Below are 20,759 nucleotides of genomic sequence, written 5' to 3' on the forward strand. Positions count from 1 at the left end.
TTACGTTGATGTTTTACTCATGCACACTAGGGTGGCACTGCCTAGCCCGTAGCTACACCCCTATTTCACACACAGCTGCCGTTTTACATTATCCTCTATCTCTCTCTCTCACACACACGTTTCCACCATACGAGGGCGCTGCTCACACTCCGTTAGCGCATATCCCAACACAGTCGGTTTGTTTACTTGACGCATTTAGTTAGAAAATAGCCAATATAGCTTATAGTGAGTATTGACACTTACAGCAGTGAAGTCGTGGATCCAGCAGAGAAACTGAGAAAGCTGAGGTGGTTTCGGTGACTCTAAGCTGACGGGGTGACACTCCTCGACGTGAGTTTATGCTGAAACATGAGTCTGCTATACCATCGCAGTCCATGATAGATAGACTGGGTGCCTTTTATACTGGCTTCCTGTAGTTAAAACAATGTTGATGTGTTTTTACTACGTGCTAGTGGGACAAATACGATTTGTTTTGTTATTCGATCTGTGTCTGTTTATATATGTATATATGTATGTGTGCTACTCAGGGTATGGTATGGGTTAGACGGCCACAGTATTTTCATCCCGTTTTAACAACTGGCCTGATGACGTTTTAAATAATACTCTTTCTTTAACTAGTAATGTGAGCGCAAAGCAGTGCTTTATTCATTACACGTCATGTTGCGTTTATCACCTAACGTTTAAACGGTGTACAAAACGCAAACCGAAACACATTAGGAGTTCGGGTTTGCCTTCATGATGTCTGCCATTTGAGTGACATTTGTGCGCGCGTGTGTAGATAAATGTGCGCGCGCATGTATTAGAAGTCTTAGTGGGGACCCAGTGTGTCCACAGAGATTGGAATAGCTGACAGTTTTGACCTTGTGGGGACATTAAAGGGACGGTAAAAAGGAAAACTGTCTTTTAACAACAAAAACTTCAACTTTTAATTTAAAATAAATAAATAAATAAATAAATGCATACATATAAAGGTTGTGGTTAGGGTTAGATTTAGTTGTAGACATAGCATTAATTAGCTCATAATAATAATAATAATAATAATTATTATTATTATTATGAATAATAATTGTCAATGGAAAGTCCTCACAAGGATAGTTGTGTGTGAGTATGTGTGTGTACCATTGGCCCATGGTGTCAGGTAACTATCACTAACCCGTTCGTAAAAATAGTTGGTAGCTAAATAGTGTTGCATCTGTAGGACACAGTGTCATGTATACAGTGGAATTGTACAAATCAGCCACAATGCCTTAATAAACGCTTAGTTGGGGTGTGGGTGTGTGTGGGTGGGTGGCACAGTCCTTTAAACTGTGCCACAATGTCAACCTCAAAACACTGCTCTGAAATTTATGAATGATTGAATGTATTTACTTATGAACAAATTTGGTATTGTTATACATGTTCGATTTTGGTTTTCTCCAATTTTCTTTGCCTTCAGGGAATAGCAACAGAATGTCTTTCATATTTGATTGGATCTACAGAGGATTCAATAGTGTACTGCAAATATTAGGTAATGTATCACGAGTAAGCCATTTAGCTGTTAACATTAATACTACCAGCTGTAAGAAACAGTTTCTGTAAGAAACACGTGATTGGTTTCACCCGTTTTCTCTATAGGACTGTATAAAAAGACCGGAAAGCTGGTTTTCCTTGGATTAGACAATGCAGGAAAAACAACATTATTGCATATGCTTAAGGATGATCGACTTGGGCAGCATGTGCCAACGCTTCATCCAAGTCAGTAGTCGTTGTTTATCTGTGCTGCATGGATACTCTGCAGTATGTGAAAAATGTTTCAATAGGCATAACATTAAACCTGATCATCTAGGCTGGTGTCATATATTTGCGTTTGTTTTATAATTTCTATTAGCTTCAGAAGAGTTGACCATTGCTGGGATGACTTTCACTACGTTTGACCTGGGTGGACATGCACAAGGTAACCATGGCGATCCATCAAATCATACGAAGAATTACAGTATGATTTATAGTGTTAGTGTACACTTTACAGTTAAGGGACATCCAAAGATAACTGTTTTACAGCTTTGCAAATGTATTTTTGTTCTTTAACTGCAGCAAGAAGAGTTTGGAAGAATTACTTACCAGCCATAAATGGAATAGTCTACCTTGTGGATTGTGCTGACCATGACCGCCTACATGAGGCTAAAATCGAACTAGATGTAAGCTTGTATTGTTATTATTATTATTATTATTATTATTATTAATAATAATAATTATTAATTATTGTATTCTAGTCATTATCTTTTTATTTACCAAGACAAAGTTTGTATAGAAACTCCAAAATGACTATTTGTCTCAAACTTTAGGCCCTGCTAACTGATGAGACCATATCTGATGTGCCAATCCTTATTTTGGGAAATAAAATTGATCGACCTGAGGCAATAAGTGAAGATGTACTGCGAGGAACCTTTGGCCTACATGGACATACTACTGGGAAGGTAGAAAATTAATAAACAAACACACCATAAGGCATGGGCCTTAGTGTTATTTGTAGTGTTTTGTATTTCTTAATATGACTTCAACATTTTGCTGAAAAGAAAAATGTGGCTTTTTCAGCAAGTGTACATCTTTTGCATTAGAGCTATTACAATTCTGGAATGCTCTGATTACAACATCTCTCTCAACAGCTCATCTTTTTTTTCATGAATTTTTTAAATTTAAAATTTTAAGCCAATTATTGCTTGTTTACCTTTAGGGGAGTGTGTCACTGAAAGAGCTGAACATGAGGCCAATGGAAGTTTTCATGTGCAGCGTGTTAAAAAGACAAGGATACGGAGATGGTTTCCGATGGCTTTCTCAATATATTGACTAATTGGTTAAGACTAAACAGCCTCTCCAAACCACTTGGCCCTATTTATTGAAGGTTTGAATCAGGAGTAAAGAACTATTTAAAATGGAATGAAAACTGACAATTTTTCTGGTAGTAGTATTTTTTTTAATTGTGCCAAATATAAAACATGCTCCTTAAAGACATTTGTGTACTCTCAAATGACAGAGACTAATAACTGATTGTATCATTTCTCCTTTTAAAGTTTAAACAATCTGTATGGTACATATTGAGTCAGGAGTATTTGAGGATAAATTGCATTCAGGGTTTGTTGGGTCTACATTACATACCCTTTCTGTTACATACACTTTCAGATAAAAATGTATTGTACATGTTTGTTTGTTTTTTTTTAAATGGGAAAAGTGGATGATATGGAAATAAACCAACAGATATATGAAATATGGTGCAATAACGAGACCTATGTAGCTTGCATATACTTTATTTTTATTTTTAAACACTTAACACCTGTGTGCCTTAATGAGTGTGGTGTGGTATCAACAACTGATTGGTACATGTAATTACACACACACACACACACACACACACACACACACACACACACACACATATATATATATATATATATATATATATATATATATATATATATATATATGTGTGTGTGTGTGTGTGTGTGTGTGTGTGTGTATGTGTGTATGTATATTAGAATGTAATTTTTATTTTAGGGCCACACTATTGTAGATGCGATATATGATTCTTAAAATTCATACTCTATTTCTGCAACAAGTACCTTTTGACCTTCAGCTACAATTGACATGCAGTGATGAACAAGAGTGCATGAACAGCACAACAACAAATGTTTAGAGAAAGAGCACTTGTGCAATACAGACTGTCATGTTAAGTCACTTTCGCATGTGTAAATAGAACTGCTTTCAAACATCATTTTTAAATGTGGCTTAAAAAAAACAAAAACCTTAATAAGACAATTTTCAAGGCTTATTTTGGAGCAGACAAAAATAAAAGTGAATATTTTCAATTCTAGTTGTATGTTGTCTGTACTTTGTTCTGACAGAATTTGGGATAAAGTTTATTTGCATTTGTAAAAAGTGTATTGAATTTATGGTAACACACAGCATAACCAACATTTTGTAGACACCAGATCCATACCGTATGTGGGCTTTGCCCAAACTGTTGCCACAAAGATTGAATCACATAATTGTATAGAACGTCCATGCTGTAGCATTACAAGTTCACCGGTACTGTTCCAGCATGACATTGCTCCTGTACACAAAGTGACCTCCATGAATACATTGTTTGCCAAGGTTACTGTGAAAGAACTAGAGTGGCCTGCACAGAGCCCTGACCTCAGCCCCACTGAACCCCTGACCTCAGCCCCACTGGACCTCAGCCCCACTGAACCCCAGCCCTCAGTCTACATCACTGCCTGACCTCACTAATGCTCTTGTCCCCACAGATCTCCATAGACAAGCTCCAAAACCTAGTGGAAAGCCTAACCAGAGCAGTGAACGTTAACGCAAAAGGGAACTAGATCTCGAATGGGATGCACGTCATGTGTCCTCAAACTCTTTGGCCATATAGTGTACATTGGCGTGAGAAATACACATTTATTTTGTATTAACAGTTTGCACATTATTTTCATAATTACGACCCAAGCAATATTCAAAACAAGATTTGAACAATTAGATAATTATATCAAAACCGTTAAAAGGGGTTTATATAACTCCAAACGGCCATTAAGTTTACTGCCGTGTTTTGGTCCTGCTCCAATCAGGAAACGGGATACCAGTAGGTTACACGTACGGACCAATGGGAAACGACGCAGGTTTGTACAACGACCAATGAGATCAAAACCGGAAGCGTTTCTTTTCTGTTTTCTGTTGCAGCTGTGCGGTTTGTAGAAATGGCTGTGCGTTACATAAAATGTTAAATAGGATGAATTAAAGCCATTCGATGTACACGACTTCGTGTTTATATTAGTGCTGTTCTGTTTTTAAACCGAGGACGGGTATGCCATTTGTTTAAAAGTAGGCTACATGCTATTGGGATGAAAGTTCGTTTCACGGCGTCAGTTGAGTTAGGAATCTGGTTCATTTTCGATCTTTAAACACAGGAGTTAATATCTCTGCAGTATCTGTATTGTAGGGGATTTCATTCGACAGGGTTTGTTTTTTTTCCTTTGGAAATGTCTGTCGAGCAGATGTGTTGTGTTGTCACTGTTTCTGAGAGTAGCTGCAATGAGAAGCAACAGTCGACTGTAAATCCACTGAGCTGTAGTGGAGTGGTGTTAAGCTCCCAGTCTGGACTTGTGCTCTGCAGTGGGCTCTTGCTTTCTCGTTTCCTGTTGGATAAAGAGTGTATAAGCCAAAACCCCAATGTGTTAAGTGCTCACCAATTTAGTAACAAAATTCAAGTTAAAATAGACCATGTAGGTGGAAAGTTGAGCCAATGCACAAGCAAGAGATCCATTGGGATGAATGGGTGTCCAACGTGCCATAAACCTGCTGAGCTGCTCATGATGATTAACTGCGTGGAGTTCCAGATGGCTTTTCGAAAACTGTTCACTGACTCTGAACAGTGGACGTTTACTGATCGTGATGAGGACAACGAAATTCTCTATGACTCAAATTTCTTGAGTTGGTTTGCAGTGCTGAAAATGACCACCAATACCCAAGTTGATCCTGTGCCTTGGATAAAGAGTACAGCGCTTACAAAGGGATGTTCTGTACTGGCGTGTGGATCTCCATTTGGTTCTTTCTGTCCAGATCTGTTCATGAGCACACTGAGCAAAGGCATCGTGAGCAACCTAGCTGGAGAGGAGAATGCATTGATTTTGACAGATGCCCGCTGTCTGCCTGGCACTCAGGGAGGAGGCCTCTTTGTTATTGATGGAGACACGTCATATCTTGTGGGCTTAATCGCTTCACCACTGTGTTGGAAGTCAAATGAATGGATTGGCCTGACTTTAGTGTGTTCTCTGCATTTAATTTTGAAAAACATATTACAGTCTGTAACCTCTCATCAGTCACTGAGAGAGATATCAACACACTCATTCGGTGATATCCTTCATGTCCAAGCTGATACGCATCAAATGTCAGAAAATGGAAAATATCCCATGGTGGTGGTGGTTGAATGTGGACAAATTTGGGGTTCTGGAATTGTGTTAAATCCATATTTAGTGTTAACTTGCAGACATGTTGTGAATGGGAGACAATTTCTTAAAGTCACACTCGGCACAAATCAAAGGTAGTGTCTTGCTTATTGATTTATTTATTAAATTTTATTATGAAATAAAATGTTTTATAACCACTATGATGGTTCATAATTCAACAAATGTAAAAATTTCCTTTCTCCCGTCAGACCTCTAACTGTGAGTAGCAGAGTGCTGTATGCTACAAAGGAATCTTCTCCTTATGATCTTGCTGTTGTGCAGCTCCAGGAGCCTTTGTCACATGTCATGGTGCCACAGCTAACCACCATTTTTTTGCCTGGTAAGATAAGAGTTGGTGTGAATAACTGCATGTTAACTGATAGCCACGTTGTACTATCGTTTTTGTAGTTATGATTCCCTCTTGCCCTTTCGCTTCCAATGGAACCAGAAATCTTCATATTTCGTTAATGGGCTCATTTCAAATTAATTGCCTCAAAATAAATTGCATTGTTTAGTAGATGCATTAAAGATCAGCTTATTTCTCTGTTTCTAGGTGAGGATGTGCTTGTGCTGGGTTATGGAGCTTTAGGGAAAACCTGTGGCCCATCCCTGACCTCAGGGATACTCTCTAGAGTTGTCTACCTGCAAAACAAGCCAGTGATGCTACAGACAACTTGTGCAGTGACTTGCGGAGCCAGTGGTGGGGCTGTTGTACGCGCCAGAACGGGCGAGTTGTTGGGTAACACACTGTTAAATAATCACCTAAATCTGCCTTATTTCATGTGTATTTAATTACACAATTTATTCAGTATATCACAACTCATTTTCACTCATAGTAGTATTCGTACTGTCAACATAGCAGTGACATGCACATGGCTATGAATACACTGTTTTCTGATTTTAATCACTAGGGGGCATCATTTAACTAATATGAAGTTTCTAGCAAAAGCAGCGGTGTCCAATCTTCTCCGGAAAGGGCTGGTGTGGGTGCAGGTTTTCATTCCAACCAAGCAGGAGCCACACCTGATTCCACCTGTTTAATCAGTTGATCTTGGCTTCCAATAGACTCAGGTGTGGCTTCTGCTTGGTTGGAATGAAAACCTGCACCCACACCGGCCTTTTCCGGAGAAGATTAGACACCCCTGAGCAAAAGTATTCTGGAATATTGTGTTATGTATTATACCTGAACTTTTCCAAAAATGTAATAAAGGTTAAAGTTGCAATATCTCAGTCATATCAGTCTAACAATTAATAAATGCATTTGCTTTTATCCAGGTATTGTGTCCAGTAATACAAGAGACTTTGCAGCCAAGGTTACATATCCCCATTTAAACTACAGCATTCCAGTATCTGTCTTGGAGCCTCTTCTGAGTCGATTTGCACAAACACAAGACCCTGCTGTGTTTCAGGAATTGGATTGTGCAGAGGATGCAGTTAAGAGAGTGTGGAGACTTCAAATTCCTCAAAGTAAGCTGTGAATATACACCGATCAGCCATAACATTCAAACCACGGACAGGTGAAGTGAATAACATTGATTATCTCATTACCATGGCAGCTGCCATGGGGAGGGATATATTATTGAAGTTGATGTGTTGGAAGCAGGAAAAATGGGCACACATAAGGATCTTAACAACTTTGACAAGGGCCAAATTATGATGGTTAGATGACAGGTCTTGTGGAGTGTTCCTGTTATGCAGTGGTTCATATCTACTAAAAGCTGCCAAATGCTGTAAATGCAAAAGTGGTTCAAGGAAGGACAACTAGTGAACCGATGACAGGGTCGTGGGTGCCTAAGGCTCGCTGATGCATGTGGGGAGCGAAGGCTGGCCCGTCTGGTCCGATCCCACAGAAGAGCTACTGTAGCACAAATTGCTGAAAAAGTTAATGCTGGCTATGATAGAAAGGGGTCAGAACACACAGTACATCCCAGCTTTCTGTGTATGGGGCTGTGTAGATGCAGACTGGTCAGAGTGCCCATGCTGACCCCGTCCTCTGCCGAAAGTGCCTACAATGTGCCCGTGAGCATCAGAACTGGACCATGGAGCAATGGAAGAAGGTGGCCTGGTCTGATGAATCATGTTTTTTTTCCACATCATGTGGACGGCTGGATGCGTGTGCATCGTTTACTTTGGGATGAGACTGCACCAGGAGGCACTATGGGAAGAAGGCAAGCCAGCAGAGGCAGTGTGATGCTCTGGGCAATGTTCTGCTGCTAAACTTTGTGTCCTGGCATTCATGAGGATGTTACCACATGTATCACCTGACACATTGCCCACATTGCCCTGACACATTGCAAAAATTGTACAGGAACAGGTTGAGGAACTTGGCAAAGGTTCAAGGTGTTGACTTGGCCTACAAATTCTCCAGATCTCAATCTGATAGAGCATCTGTGGGATGTGCTTCACAAACAAGTCTGATCCACGGAGGCCCCAACTCACAACTTACAGGATTTAAAGGATCTGCTGCTGACTTCTTGGTGCCAGATACCACAGCACACCTTCAGAGGTCTTGCGGAGTCCATTTCTCGACGGGTCAGAACTGGTTTCCCAGCACAAGAGTACCTACACACTATTAGGCAGGTGGTTTTAATTTTATGGCTGATTGGTAATGTGAGTGACATTGCCATGTGCATACTATTGCATTCGACATTCCCATAATGGCATTTACAAAGAGACTTCCCGTTTTAATTGCTGAACATTCAGTCTACTGTAAGAATAGAAAAAAAAGGAAAATGGATTTTGAGCTCATTGGTTGCTGGTTATTTTGACTTTGAGTGAACAGATGTAAAAAAAATTAATTCTCTCTGGACATCAAATGTAATTAGAATTGATTAGTACAAAAAAGAATATAAGCAATTGTGTATATTGCTATGAAAATAAAAACAAAATTGATTTTATTTTATTACTTCATAAAATGATTTTTTTTTGCTGTGTTTTGACGATACTTTTAAAGGATTTTTAACTGAAGACACTGAAACTATTATTCTGCTGTTTTGCCATGTCATGTGGCCAAGCATATGACTTGTGCTTTATTACAACTATGGTAAACTTTTAATTATTTCCAAAAATATAACTGCTTGTTCTGTTATACAGTAGGCCAATATTAAGCCAGCCATGAAATAGATGTCAAATTTGAAGAATTGAATGTAGGAATGCCCTTAAGTGGTGTGTCTTTTCATGCACGTTGTCAGTATGCTTAAGAGACTATCAAACACTGACCGAAACTAAGTAAATATGGGGAAAGAAGAGTCTGATTAGAAAACAAATGCAGCCGGAAGCAGTTGTTCTCAGACTGGAGATGAAATCACAGACTATTACTGCTGCTTTCACAGTTGTCCCGGCTACAGTTTATCGTATATGAAGCCTAACTTGCTGAACTGCACATTCGTTTGACTGGAACAAAGTATTTCAATTCTGACATGTTGCATTTCAACTACACTTTGTCAGTGAGCCTCATTAAAAGTTAATTATCTGTCACTGTTCTTTTTCTTTAAATTATTTTGAACATTTTGGAATTAGTGTGAACCAAAGCCCAGAGATACTCCTTGAATTTTCCCACAATTTTAGTCAATGCTAATTCCCACTGTAATAATTGAATCTCCTCTATATCATTGTAGATACCAGTTTATATTTTGAGTATTTATAAAATAATATGGCTTAGGTGTGAGTCTGTGTTCTCTTAGTTTTAGGTAGGGCAGGAAAGCAGAGTAAAATGTAGTGTTACATGCAATTCAGTATGACGCAAGGCTGCATTTTAAACAAACATTAGGTTCTTAAGAACATCAAGAGGCCGGCCAACTGCGTCACACAAGGTTGTAAATCGGCTGAACCTGCTCGGATCACTTATATCTTGTCACTACTCTCGATCAACAGGAGAGAAGAACTCATTTGTTTTTCCTACCTGATGAGAGCGAGACCTTGCAGAATAACAGAGAACACAATATTTGGGCCCAATGCCTTTAATCATAATTATACTGAGCCAAAAAGATGATATATTGGGACAAAGAAACATGCAACTAAATGCAAATATAATGCAATTGCCAGGGCAAATACACTGTGTCTTTATACTCCAACTATTTACACTGATAAATGTATATGCCAATACAATTATATGCAAGTTAATCCATACTCGGAGGTGATGACCTCTTACACATGAGGAAAACAAAAACGGTTATCTCCTCTCAGTCAGACTGTGTGACAGGCATTCTAAAGACATGGATTAAAACTTTAATCCAACTGACAAAGAAAAATCCTATTATTCTTTCTTACAGAGAACTAGTTGTTATCTGCAGTTGATTTAAAGAGAAGACAAGCATATTACATCCTATTACATCACACTCCCAAATTTCTCCGTCTGGGGGTTAATAAAGTCTTATCTTATTTCCCAATCCTGCAGCCAGGATTTGTCTGAATGTATTACTATACCAGATAATATCTGTAATTCACACGCATTTAAGATCTGCCTGGATTAGGCACAATACCTGTGCGTCTTGTGCTGAGCATAGAAAAGCATTTTCAAACAGTGTTGTGCTCTCGAGAGGGAGTGAGTACTTTGTAATTGTTTCAGTGTATGATACGAGCTGCACAGTGTTTACACCAAAAGACCTGTTTTTATGTGTATGAAATCACTGGGGCCTGACGTCTCGCTGTTATATGACCTGAAACCATAGACAGCCTGAAACATTGTAAGACAAGTCTTATCTGGTGACAGAAACGTTTATACCAAGAACGTCTGAATGCATTTGGTACGTGAATGTAGTTTTCTTCAATGTAAACCAAAACTATAAACCCTTGCAGCAAAAATATGTATAATTAGGAGCATTACAATAGACTCCTATTTCACCATGGTTGATGAGAGGATCTGATTAGTCAACAGACAAATAGAAAGACAGACAGGTCCCCCTGGCTGTCAACGGGTTGCATATCTTATTCTCCATACTGCTATTCATACATATATTTACTGAGACATTCCTCAGAGATAAAGCATTTTCCCTTAACCTACTTTTTTTGAGCAGATTCTATGATTTTATAAAAATCTGAAAGTGGAGACCATGTTTTTACAAAGTGTTGCTGGGTCTCGGAAGATTCAGGGGATTCATTAGTTGGTCAAATACAAGAAAATACCTTCTTTTGAGTAACAAAGGTAAGACAGGTGATATGCAGAATATGTTAAGGACTATGCAAAGCATGGCATTACAATTGACATTTTGTCCAACAAGAAATGCATTATGATGTTGCACAAATTTATAGACAAGGACAGGACATGCTATATCTTGCAATGACGGAAACTCTTGACGGACAGATAATGTATGAGTAACGGAATTGTGGCTAGTTTTCAGAGCAGTTTTGGCTTTTGAATTTTTTATTCTTGTATTCTAACCAGTGAAAATATATGGGGTTAATTAAACCTGTAAATGGTGTACCCACCAATGGTCAAGATATTCAGTCATTCATACGTTTTCACTTGCCTGTCTTAGTTCAAATCTAAACGCAGCCATAAAAGTCTGAGACTAAAAGGTAACGTTTCCAAATATATGTATATATGTGCATTTAGTTTATGCTTCTTGCATACAAATGATGTGTCACGTGATGAGATGAAGCACGCTGTATAGCATTTGCAAAGCTCCAATTCATCTAAAGAGAAAATGCCCAATTATCAATTACCTAGATTCCAGCTTAAGATTGCTGATGCTATTAACTTTATCAGATCACAATCTTGAACATACAACAAAAAATGTTTCACAAGTATATATAAGATCACTTTTAAAACTCTTTCCCATACCCATAATTTTCAATTATCACAACTCAAACCCTTTCCCCACTTTCCCTGGCCAATGCTGTTTGGAGTGCAGTATAGACTTGTCCAACCCTCCAGCTTCCACCATTTTGTGTCAGCAAGAGATGGAGCTGCCTCTGAATCAGTGGTCAAAGTAAAGCTATCTTGACCAGGCAACCATTTTGTTTTGGTCTACCAGATATAGCCACCATCGTCCATTTCCCCAGTCTCCTCCTCCTCTTCTTCAGCCTCTTCTCCAGTGTCCTCCGCTTCTTTTTCCTCCTCATCCTCCCATCCCACGCCACTGGCAAAATCCCCTGAGTAGCCGGCCACTTCATCTAAGAAATGCAAAGCAAAAGTAGGGGAAAAAAAACCCAAATGTTCCTGTAATATTTAATGAATCTGCTGTTTACTTTCCATCAGCTAAACATGATTTCAGCATAACAAAACAATCTCCGCAAATCTACCACAAACTGTGCAATTTCCTTCTAATAAAGGCCGAATTAAAAATCCAATTGCTTACACTGTGGCAAATGGCAAGCATGTGCGTTCAACTATTAATGAAAACCACAAAGAGTGTCTGGAAGAATGCAGCACGCATTGGTAACATCCATTAAAGCAAAATGTGCAGTTTACTAAAGGAAGAAATGAGAACGCTTCAGCTACCTGCTTGGATACAACAAATAAGCCCTGTGGCTTTGACATTGAGCTTTTTAATGGCTATTTTAAGCCCAGTCAGGGTATTTGTTCTTATCACCTGCAGGTCCATCACAGCCAGTAGTAATTAATCTTACAGACCTTTATTTCAAGTGAGACAACTGCTCTTTTGGAATGGTAATGAACCTGGTCTAATGAATGTAACACTTGGTCTTCTGTCAGAGGAGTGACTGATGGTTTTGTGTATCTAAGCCCTTGCAACAAAGGAAGCCTTGTGCTCTCTGTACGTGTGTTTGTGTGCCTGCACGTCGTGTGTGCTTACCACAGTCAGAGTTGCCATGGATTCTGGAGCCCATTAACTCTTCTCCATGCTGGTCTACACACCAGCATTCCTCCTTGCTTTGGTCACATTGCAGCTTCCTATAATAACCATCCTCATCACAGCTGGGGATATATGCACCTATCATGCCAAAAACATGCATGTTCAGTTCAGGCGTGTCATGATTTATGTTCGATTTCACATAATTCTTCAATCCAATTGAGCATTGCACCACAGCAGAGATTGCAAAGCAGTCTTAGTTCTGCAAAATAATCAGTCATGCGCCCGAGCCAGATGACAGCAGTGTGTTGGGAACAACCTTGAGAAGGACTTTCCAACTGATTACTGGATGTAATTTTTTTTCTGAACAGTAAAAAAAAAAAAAAAAAAAAAAATCCTGCTTATATAAATACTCATGAGAAAACATGTTTTGCTAGTTCAGGGCAGCTTTGAAAGTTGTGCCTAAAAAACCCACTGATGTGTATTTTAGGAGACAAATCTGCACTGTGGTGATGATGCCAGCTTGTGGCAAAGCGTCAGGGAGTATGCGTGTGTTTGGCCACCTCTGGCTGATTCCTGCATCTGCAGTATGTCCTTGGAGATTCCTGCTGGCAGCACTGCCCACTGCCAGCTCTGATCCATACTAATCCCCATGCCTGATTAACAGCTAATCCCAGCCTCGTGCTTGTCATCTGCTTAATGAAACTCCTACAGCATCTCCTCTGTGATGTTTGATCAATCTGTCCTTTACCTAACTTATCCCATTCTCGCTGTAGCCCTAAGCTTCTGTTTCTGCATGTTCCTCACTTATTCTTCCCATTCCTGGGCCATTCCATATCGTTGCTTATTTCACTTATATTACTATTTCATTTTACTCAGGTTGTCACTTTCCATTTCCTTCCTTCTGTCTGGTTCCTGGCCTGAATGTTTTTTCCCCATGAATGTTCATACGTACCTGGCTTCATTTTGGCTCCTTCCTGCATTTGGATCCTCTCTAACTCAGCCAGGCAGGGAGGCTCTGAGGAGCAAAACAATTATAGCATTAGAGGGAGGCAGCTTGCTAATCTCCTCCGGCCAAACCCTGAGCTCCTGCACCAGCCCCTGATGAAACTGCCATTCATTTCCCACTGCAGCTGCTCTATTAAATCACACACCAATATATTTCTTTTCACAGAGATATTGATTGATAGACTTTCATAATCCTGTGTTGGTACAAATTCAGAAAATGTATTAACGAAATACAGCAATGACAATACTGTCAGCATAATCACTTACCATATTTTACTTATTATTTTATAAATAAAAACTTTCCTCTAGTTCCAGAGTGCTATAGGCAACATAAACACAACATAAAAATAGCATACATAAAATCCTGCAGGTACAGGTCAAGAGCTTCAGTTAATGTTCACATCAATTATCAGACTGGGGAAAAAAACATGACCTCAGTTACTTTGACCATGGCATGGTTGTTGGTGCCAGACACATGCTGGTTTGAGCATTTCAGAAACGGCATCTCTCCTGGGATTTTCAGGCAAAACAGTCTATAGAGTTTGCACAGAAGGGTGAAAAAAACCATCCAGTGAACAGTGGCTGTGTGGGCAGAAACTCCAGTTTATGAGAGAGCCTGGAGGAGAATGGCTACACTTGTTCAGGCTAACTAGTCTACAATAGCTCAAATAACCACTCTTTGCAACTATGGTAATCATAAAATGATCATAAAATCAGGATGCACAACACATCGAACCTTGAGGCAGATGGGCTACAACAGAAGACCACATTGGGTTCCATTCCCGTCAGCCAAGAACAGGAATCTGAGGCTATAGTGGGCACAGGTTCACCAAACTGGACAGGTGGCAACATTACGCCCTGGATGGGACGCTAGTCCATTGCAGGCCCCAGTGTTAACTAAATATCAAAATTATATACCTATATGAGGAAAGAATTCAAATGAATGAAACACTGTATATGGGAAAGTACTCTTTCACACTATTTGTCCATTTGAGTCCGAATCAGAGTAAACTGATACTTTTGGTTTGGTTTGTAGTTGGTTAGTTTAGTTTCATCCATCCATCCATTTTTTGTACTGCATAATCTATAGTACACAGGGTCACAGGGAGCCTGGAGCCTATCCCAGGAGACTTGGAGCATGAGGCGGGGGACACCATGAATGAGGTGCCTACCCTCTGCTGGGCACAATCGCACACATACACACACACACACACACACACTCATTCACACACTACGGTCAATTTGGAAATACCAATCAGCCTACAACACACACCTTTGGACTCCGAAGCACGGGAAGAACATGCAAACTCCGTGCACACAGGGCAGAGGCAGGAATCGAGCCCCCAGCCCTGGAGGTGCGAGGCAAGCGGGCTAACCACTAAACCACCGTGCCCCCTGGTTTCATGATACACATAATTAAATTAACCAAGGAAAAAAAACTGGCTGAGAGGTATGTAGGAATAAACAAGGTGTGATGTGTGTAACGGACAAGCATTTGCCCTATCGTTGTGAGATCGTGTGTTTGAATTCTGACGATGCCACATTCCAAGAGAGCTGTCAATCACAGTGTCTAGTCAAATGTCTCTGAGCTCTTGTATGTGAATGATGGAGGTTAGTGCTTTCTTCTGAGTGTGTTATGCTGCCCTATGATGAACAGCATGAACAGCAGTTTGAAAAGATGCAGTTGACTGGCTTCATGTGTTTTGAAGGAAACATGTTAGCCCTCCCCCTCCCCAGCTGGTAGCTTTTATTGTTCTTAATGCATTGCACTGAAAAAAATATTGGAGTGAAAAGTGTGGTAACATTTTCCATACATAAAGTCTTAGTAGATCTAACTAAGCACATATTTAGGTAAGGTTTACATGGCAAGAAGGATTATTCTCATAAAAAACTGAAGTAAATTTAACTAGCAGTTATCTTTTACTAGTAAATTTTACTCAAACTTCAGTTAAATGGTGAACTATTGTACAAACAAAACAAATAACTCAACCTTTTGTTTCTTTAACTAAATTGTAATTATGTAATTAATTACGTAAATCTCAATGTCTCGTTTCATAAATCATTTATCATCCTAGGGCTGGGAGATAAAACTCTATAAGTATTTATCAATGGTACAACTTTATTGGTAACGACAGAAAAAATGTTCGGGATAACGCTCGATAAAATGTAAACAGACATGAAGTTTGGCTGCATGAACAACCCTCAAGCTTGCGCCGATCATAAACAGCGATCATAGATCATAAACAGCCTATTGTATGCCTTGATAAAGGAGTTTGCTATGACTGACAAGCAAACAACCAATAACAAGATGCGTATCTGAGGAGTTCGGTTGCGTCATCGCCATGTGACATCAGAACACATACGAAAATTAGTGCAGAGCCTGACAAGGAGATTGTGAATAAAAAAGGATGTGTCAGCTCACCAGTGTTGCAATTTTGGGGTTTTTTTTGTTTCTTTTCTTCTGACCAACATCAGAACACCGTTGTGTTTAAGCTTTGCCAAAAAAAAAAAAAAAAAAAACGTCCCGGCCAAGTACGGAGAAACAAGCTGTGGGAGACTTGTAGTGCGCATGTGCAGTGCTCCACATGTATACACAGTGCGTATCTGACATTTTGCCGATATTTGTGTTTTCTGTTAAAAACGTTGGCTCTGGGAAGGACAGTGAATTTCCTCAGAGCAGGAGCTCAACTCGTCAGATGCTGACCTCAGCACAGTGTTATCCGGAAGTAAGTGTTAAAGTGGAAGTTTTATACGAGGCTAGGCTAACTATGCTAACAGGCTGAACACAAACCAGAGCACCAGGAGTCCCATTCTGTGTTATAATGCGATGTTGATGTCCCTTAAAGTTTGCCTTTTACATTGCACACATTTTGTAACATTTTATTTATTAAGTCCAAGAGTTTCTTTAATGCTTTTTAAAATTAATTTAATCTTCATATAAGATATGAGAGATGATATTTATTTAAATTCTATTTTGTTTTTGACTGTTAAAACTAAAATTATTTGTTGTTTGCCTTAATAAAGTGGGTCAATTAAAAATACAATGGGTAAATTCAAACCTTTTCTTCTATTGGACTTCTACTGTATAAAAAAGAAAATTTTTTATCAATAATTATCGATACCAAATGATATGAAACATTACATCGTGATAAATTTTTTAGCTGTACCGCCCAGCCCTATATCATCCTTACAACTTAATGGACACTAACACCTTAATGGTTCATAACTCCAATGGTACATGCACTTACATCAGCTTTCATAAAGACTGACCTCACACATACACAGACAAACCATGAATGAGAAAAGTAAACTCAGGAAGCCGTACTGAAACACTAGATCTTTCAAAACATTTCATAATACAATAGCCAGCCCAACACAAATCAAGAAATACGGAAAATAATATTTTTTGCTTCCATAATTCTTAAAATGTCATCAGTATGAAGTTCCGCAAACACAAATTGAGTTCAAAAACCACACCCCCACCATAGGATGCAATCCATCCATTTTCCATACCGATTATCCGACACAGGGTTATGGGGGAGCCTATCCCAGGGAGCTTGGGGCACAAGGTGGGGGACATCCTGGGCAGGGGGCCAGTCCATCGCAGCGCACAATCACAGTCATGCACACACAGAGCAGAGGCAGGATTCAAACCTCCAACCCCAGAGATGCAAAGCAACAGTGTTACCCCAGGATGCAACATATTTCACTATTTAATTTAATTAAGAGAAGTTTTTCTGCAAGCATTTAAGTAATTCTAATAATTTTTGTGTATAAAAATCACACGTTGGTTTTTGTCACATTTACTGAACCCCTGAATCATTTTTGTTTTCAGTGTGAAGTTTTTATATGTTTACCTTGTTTTATATTCATTATTTTATTTGTGCAGGTCAACAATCATTCCTCTTTTGTGCTGAAATTTCTTTTGTTTTCTCCCATGCTAATGGATAACGAAGGAATTTTATATACGTGTAACCTCATGTTTATACCCCAAGAGGAAAAGGACATGGTTTGTTTGTATTTATTTAAAACATTCCTTATGAATTCAAAAATTTGGCCACTTTTTTTCTAGAGAAAATACTTTCATACAATCATTTTAGCTCATTTTTTATGAAGGCTGCTAATATACATAAATGAATCATTTTAATTAATTATTCATTCCATGATTAATCAATCATTCCAAATGCCAGATCACTCACACAGAAGTAAAAGTCAAGGATCAGAGCTCAGTGTGATCTATGCCAGGAGAGGTGAGAATGCTTAACCAGAATCAAATAAAAGGAATGTGTGTGTCTGTGTGTGTGTGTGTGGGCGCGTTGTGCAGAGATTCTTCTCTGTGCCGTTTCTGTACTGGTGGGTGGAACATATGCTTGTTTTTGTAAAACAGTCTCATCCTACTCTATGGCATAGGCATGCCCCCCCCCCCCCCCACCCCCCCCGCTCCCCGACACACACACACACACACACACACACACAGGAATGAAGAAGCAAGCTAGTGTTAACAATATGCATTATGCCCCACCGAAAACCACACACTAATACAAAAAGGGATTTCCCTTCAGCAAACACAACACTGCCACCCACACACAAAACACATGCTAATCCTCAATCACATGAACCTCTGTAGTTTTCATTCAGTACAGATTTCTTGAGAAGCACAATGCATAGGCAGTGGGAAAAGATAAATGGTTCTTTTTCTTTTCCTTAAACAAACAAAATCTCTGGACACCATAATAAAGGCCAATGCAGCGCATGTCTCCCCCATCACTCGCGAAACTGTGTGATAAGAGTCAAAAGCTTTGGATTACTGTAATCCAAGCATCCCACATATGGTTGAATTCCAATCTCAAAATTTTGATTACATTTAGAAAACCAATTAAGCCTAATCAAGTGCAGTTTGAATGAGTTCTGTCAGCATGAGGGATAAGGCCAGTGACGTGGCACCAGACTCTTAGTACATCACATTTGCTCATAAACACTATATTTAAAACAAAATAAAAAAAATCATACCACTGGTGTATATATTCATAGGCATATGCTTTTGAAACATTGACTGCCATCAAAATATCTTCCTCAAATATTGATTTAAACCAGATCATATGAATCCAGTGTTCAAAAAATTTATTTATTTTTTAAAAAATTTTAAGTGGCATACAAAGGTGACCACAATATAAAACTGCTACAGATGCAGGCTTTGCAAAATTTTGGATTAAAGATTTTAGCACCTGTATTTTGCATTCATTCCTTTTTGGTTTCGAAATGAAAATGGGAAAACATTGAAACAGCTTTTTATTTTATGTTTATTTTCAATTTTAAAATACGTTTTGAAAAATCAAATATTGCTTCATTTTTATCGTTTCTAAAAGATGGGATACACATACACTGATGAGCCAAACATTATGACCACCTGCCTAATGTGCTGTTGGTCCTCCTCATGCCGCCAAAACAGCTCCGACCCACTGAGGCCTGTGGACTCTACAAGATCTCTGAAGGTATCTGGCACCAAGTCATTAGCTGTAGATCCTTTAAGTCCTGTAAACTGTGCAGTGGAGCCGCCGTGGATCAGACTTGTTGTTCCAGCGCATCCCAAAGATGCCCGAGCGGATTGAGATATGGGGAATTTGAAGGCCAGGGCAACACCCTGAACTCTTTGTCATGTTCCTCAAACAATTCCCAAACAATGTGTGCAGTGTAGCATTGTGCATTATCCTGTTGAAACAGGCCACTGCCCTTGGGGAATACCGTTGCCATGAAGGGGTGTACCTGGTCCACAACGATGTTTAGGTAGGTGGCACATGACAAACTGATATCCACAATAATTCCCAGGACCTAGGGTTTCCTAGCAGAACATTGCCCAGAGCATCTCAGTCCCTCCACTGACTTGTCTTCTGGTGCCATCACTTTCCCAGGTAAATGGCACACATGTACATCCACGTGATGTAAAAGAAAATAGAAGTCAGACCAGGCGAACTTTGTCCATTGCTCCAATGTACAGTCCTGATGCAAGTGTGCTCATTGTAGGAGCTTTCAATGGTGTACAGGGGTTAGCATGGGCCAGTCTGCGGCTACACAGCCCCACACACTGTGTTGTCAAACATTCCTTCAGTAACATAAAAAATTTCTGTGACCACAGTAACCCTTCTTTCAGTTTGGACCAGAAGGGATAGAGTTAATTGCCCTTGTGCATCAATGAGCCTTGGGTGCCCAATACCCTTTCACTAATTTGTGGTTTGTCCCTCTTCAGACCACTGTTGATAGATAATGCTGAGCAAAGCACCCCACAAGCCTTGCTGTTTCGGAGATGCACTGACCCAGTTGTCTGGTCATATCAAATCTCGCTCAGGGGTTCACGTCTGTCCATCCAACACGTCAACTATGAGAACTGACTGTTTGCTTACTGTCGAATATATCCCAGACCTTGACATCTGCCATTGTCATGATGTTTGACATTGACAGCTCTCATAATGTTTTGGCTCATCAGCATATGCAGAAATAAATTTAGGGTGATTCAGACGTCTTAAATGGCAGCACCTGGAAAATCCTGCTGATTTCTTCAGCCACTGTCTCCCTCTTGCTATTTTTAAAAAGTACATAGTGATCCAATTTAGCAGTACATCAGGCATTAATAGCAATCTTTAATCTTCCCAGTAATTGCTGATACACATCTAGGTCATTCAAGATCATACATTAATGAGGAAAAACTAGCAAAGGAAAAATATAGGAGATTTTTGTAATATTTTTGTTTTAAAGCCAAAAACTGTTTTTAACAACTCCTTTGCTTTTTTTTTCATTTTGAAATGAACAATGAATGACCACAACATACATGAACCAATGACATACACCCTGATTTAAATTTCTACATTTTTTTTTTTTAAATCATGATGTGACACTTTTTAACATGCAGTGAAGATTTTTAAAGAGCACCTATTATGCTTTTTCAGATATTACCTTTCATGTATTTTGTTATAGAGCTGTTTGTAAATGTAAAAAATCTGCAAAGTTTCAAAAATCAAAGCGCATGATAAAT

At 39.2% G+C, this 20,759-nt stretch overlaps 3 protein-coding genes across 3 annotated transcripts in view; 2 read left to right on the top strand and 1 right to left on the bottom strand.

Moving 5' to 3' along the window:
* The first annotated feature begins 110 nt into the window (after positions 1-110).
* Positions 111-3,844, top strand: sar1ab (secretion associated, Ras related GTPase 1Ab). The gene is made up of 7 exons (XM_017464717.3): positions 111-330; positions 1,436-1,507; positions 1,615-1,734; positions 1,868-1,933; positions 2,071-2,174; positions 2,322-2,453; positions 2,711-3,844. Exons 2-7 carry the CDS (start codon positions 1,450-1,452, stop codon positions 2,825-2,827), a joined length of 597 nt encoding a protein of 198 aa, XP_017320206.1. The 5' UTR covers positions 111-330; positions 1,436-1,449; the 3' UTR covers positions 2,828-3,844.
* Positions 3,845-4,660: 816 nt separating this feature from the next.
* tysnd1 (trypsin like peroxisomal matrix peptidase 1) lies at positions 4,661-9,449 on the top strand. Its single transcript, XM_017465038.3, has 4 exons — positions 4,661-6,067; positions 6,182-6,312; positions 6,526-6,711; positions 7,248-9,449. The coding sequence occupies exons 1-4, from the start codon at positions 5,007-5,009 to the stop codon at positions 7,448-7,450; spliced, it is 1,581 nt and encodes a 526-aa protein (XP_017320527.1). The 5' UTR covers positions 4,661-5,006; the 3' UTR covers positions 7,451-9,449.
* A 466-nt stretch (positions 9,450-9,915) lies between these two features.
* Positions 9,916-20,759, bottom strand: part of spock2 (SPARC (osteonectin), cwcv and kazal like domains proteoglycan 2) — a 32,232-nt gene continuing 21,388 nt past the window's right edge. Inside the window, exons 8-10 of the mRNA XM_017463037.3 lie at positions 13,680-13,742; positions 12,728-12,865; positions 9,916-12,086 (exon numbers count right to left, since the gene is read on the bottom strand). Of these exons, the coding sequence (XP_017318526.1) occupies positions 11,941-12,086; positions 12,728-12,865; positions 13,680-13,742 (347 nt within the window). The 3' untranslated portion in view covers positions 9,916-11,940. The remainder of the gene's footprint in view (positions 12,087-12,727; positions 12,866-13,679; positions 13,743-20,759) is intronic.

This window comes from Ictalurus punctatus, chromosome 3, assembly GCF_001660625.3.
Source record: "Ictalurus punctatus breed USDA103 chromosome 3, Coco_2.0, whole genome shotgun sequence".
In the NCBI taxonomy this organism is placed as follows: Eukaryota; Metazoa; Chordata; class Actinopteri; order Siluriformes; family Ictaluridae; genus Ictalurus; species Ictalurus punctatus.